The 3,299-nt window shown below is 34.6% G+C and overlaps 1 protein-coding gene across 1 annotated transcript; it reads right to left on the reverse strand.

The window, feature by feature from the left end:
* Positions 1-984: 984 nt before the first annotated feature.
* Positions 985-1,989, reverse strand: LOC104818811. Its single transcript, XM_010548573.2, has one exon. The coding sequence runs from the start codon at positions 1,773-1,775 to the stop codon at positions 1,125-1,127; it is 651 nt and encodes a 216-aa protein (XP_010546875.1). The 5' UTR covers positions 1,776-1,989; the 3' UTR covers positions 985-1,124.
* Between the last annotated feature and the right edge of the window lie 1,310 nt (positions 1,990-3,299).

The following is a 3,299-nucleotide window of genomic DNA, read 5'->3' on the forward strand; positions in this document are numbered from 1 at the left end:
TATGTTAGAGCGTCTTTTTCATAACTCGTAACTAATAGAAATATCAAACTCAATATATATATATATATATATATATATATATATAGGGGTGTGTGTGTGTTTTTGTATGAATGTCGTCACAGTTCCATACATTTTTAATAATTTTCGATATATCACTATCATATATATATATATATATATACAACACAAATAATTGATAATTTTTCTTCCATGCATCTGTGCTCGTGAGTGGACACTTTGAAGTGGATTCTTTCTACTGTTTATATGTGGACCTCATGCTTTCATTTCTTGGCGTATTTGGTTTTTTATTTTTTCATTTAATTTTACAACTTCCCTTTCACATTTAGTAACTATTAATTAAAGATGGATACAATTTGATTAAGCTCAATGATTAAGATTCTTATTACGTATAACACCTAACCTAAAACCCGATTTATAAGGTTTATCTGTACATGTCTCTATCACAAGCCGTGGTCTATGTAGTGAGTCAAGTCACATTTTTTTCTTCTTTTGAAATCTGAATGCATTTGCAGCAAATTAGTATAAATTATTTATTTTTGTGGTTTTCATTTAAACATATATATATATATATATATATATCACCAACTACAGCGCATACTATTATAAAAATAACCTAAAGTTTATATCGGAAAGCATGTGAGCTGCAACCTAATTAAATCCTTCTGATTTGGTTTTATGGTATCCTTAATTGTATACAGACATGTACAATTAATTTTCCTTGTACTTATACATGAATAGTATAGCGATTGACTCCAAATAAAACTAATTGAATTTCAATATATTAATTAAATACACATGATATAATGTACTTTCGAAAATTGAAGGTGAAAAACAATTTCTTTTGCATGTAAATCCATGAATAATTTTTTGACAGTAATGATTTATATTTCTCTTCGAGCTTAGAAATATCACCAAATAAAAAAAGGACAAAATTTCTGACGTAAAAATCTCAAAATTTATAGATTAAATATAAACCATTAGATTTATATTAACGAAAAAAACAAAAGAGGGGACGAATTCATCTATCGGACAAAATGAGTAATTCCAATTCAATTTTTTTAAATGATTTTTTTTTTAATTTTTTGAAATTTATTACTACTTAATTAGCCATAGAACCCTGTTTGGCTCCAAATTGCGTCGCGAACGCGACGCAGTTCCCGGCCCTTCAGCGTTCTCCCAACGCCTTGGAACAACGACGCTCCACCTCCGCCGCCGATCTTCCTGCTCCGCCGCACCTGGTACTCATGCGGCGGCACCATACCGGAATCCTCCTCGTCCTCCGACTCGTGTATCGACTCGACCGAGTTGACTCGGTATATCTTGCTCCAGTCCGGCACGTTCACCGGCGCCGACGTCGCCAATTGCCGACCACCACCGCCACTACCTCCTCCTCCTACACCACCTTCGTAACCGTTACGGCGGGGGGGGTGAACGATCGTCGAGGAAGAAGACGAATCCTGGAACGCCAGGGACAATCCGTCCCTCGCCGCGGCGGCGCGTGCTGGCCACGCGCCATACGTTTCGACCGGACTCGGAGCTTCGGCTCGTTCCACGATGGACCAGACGTCGTTTGCGGAGGAGCGTGGAGTCCACGCGCCTTCATCTTCGTGTTCGTGCTCGGCGGTAGCGGACCAGATGTCGTCCTCGACGAGCTCCGATTGGTCCGTGACGGAGTTTGGGTGACCGTCGCCGTAACTGTAGCTCCCCAAGTAACGCTCGCTACGGCTCATCGTCAGCTTCTGACCCCTCGCCATGCAGCTCAGATCACTGGCTTAATCTCTTAATTAATCACTTATTAGACTGATTAATAAATGCTTTAAGGATTGGGATTAACTAAGATTTTGGTATAAGTTTCGCAGTGAGCGAAGGCGAGTAGTATATATATATAGCATTTCTGAACAGGACAAGTACAAATGGATGTGCGATGTGTAATAAAACGCGAAATACCAAAAGCACTACCTATATTAATTATTTATTAAAAAACGCACCCACGTATTTGTTTAATTAAATTGGACCCCCGCTCTAATATATTAGTTTATCATTGCTACAAATTTGGATTGAAATCTATAAATATATGATAATATATATATATGTGTGTGAATTGTTCTAACACAATATATTATGTATGTATGTATGTATGTATATCGCAAATGGAAAAAAATTTAAGTCAAATCAGCTTGTGTCTAATTGTAAATATTTATGTGCGAGAAAATATGGAAATTAAATTATACATTCATTGTATAATCTGGATGAATGTTTTGACTGTCTTCATTATTTTTCTATAATAATAAAAGCGAAATTAACTCAAACCATCGATTTGGTCAAAAGAATAATCTATGTCATTTGGATAATGGAATGGATCTTTTTGGAAGCATCAAAAGATACCGAGGAGTGAATGGGAATTTGAAAGATAGATAATAATAACAATCATTAGTTGTTTAATAAACAATTTATTGCAATTTTTGAAGATTATTTTGTTAGAAATATTTCAGCAGTAATTATAAAATCCAATCATAAACCCCAACATAATCAAACGGCGCGTGTGCATCAGCCGACAGAGTAACAAAAAAAAAAAGAAACAATTATATTATCAACTTGCCAAATTGGGCAAAAGCTGCATAATTTTGCTCGCTAGTTTCTTCGAGCATGATCAAAATAGTTGATGATCTTTTAAAAAAAATTGACAATGATATTTGTCAAATAAAAAATAATGATCACCTTAATAATCTTAATCTATGAAAAAATCGAAAATTTTAAAACAACAAAATTTACCTCATTGATAACAAAGTGTCGTTTATATTTCTAAACAATTGTATAATCTAATGTTTTAGTTTATTACATCTTTACAATTTTATAATTTACATGAATAAATAAATCATTGATCATGAATATTACTTCACACTAATTTTTTTAACGAATTTTAGGGATTACAAATCGGCCAAGCTTCGAGCAAAGCGTAGACAGCATCTTTACTCCCATTGGTCTTATGTTAACAAAAATGGGACCGACAACAACTCACATTTAATTTTTAATAAATATATCACATTTTATTTGACACTGTAATGTAATAATTGATTAATTATTTAATTAATTGATTAATCAATCAAAGGTTTAGGTGTTAAATTTGAAGTGTGCTCCACTTGTGGGTTGACGTACTTAGTACTCACCGTGGCCCCACTCTGTCCACTTTGAACGGCTCAGAATTATTGATTGAGAGAGAGAGAGAGAGAGAGAGAGAGAGAGAGAGAGAGAGAGAGAGAGAGAGAGAGAGAGAGAGA

This window comes from Tarenaya hassleriana, unplaced genomic scaffold (genome assembly GCF_000463585.1).
Source record: "Tarenaya hassleriana unplaced genomic scaffold, ASM46358v1 Cleome1, whole genome shotgun sequence".
NCBI lineage: Eukaryota > Viridiplantae > Streptophyta > Magnoliopsida > Brassicales > Cleomaceae > Tarenaya > Tarenaya hassleriana.

Coding starts and splice junctions, on each gene's coding strand:
- LOC104818811 (XM_010548573.2), bottom strand. CDS start 1,775: ATGGCGAGGGGTCAGAAGCTGACGATGAGCCGTAGCGAGCGTTACTTG.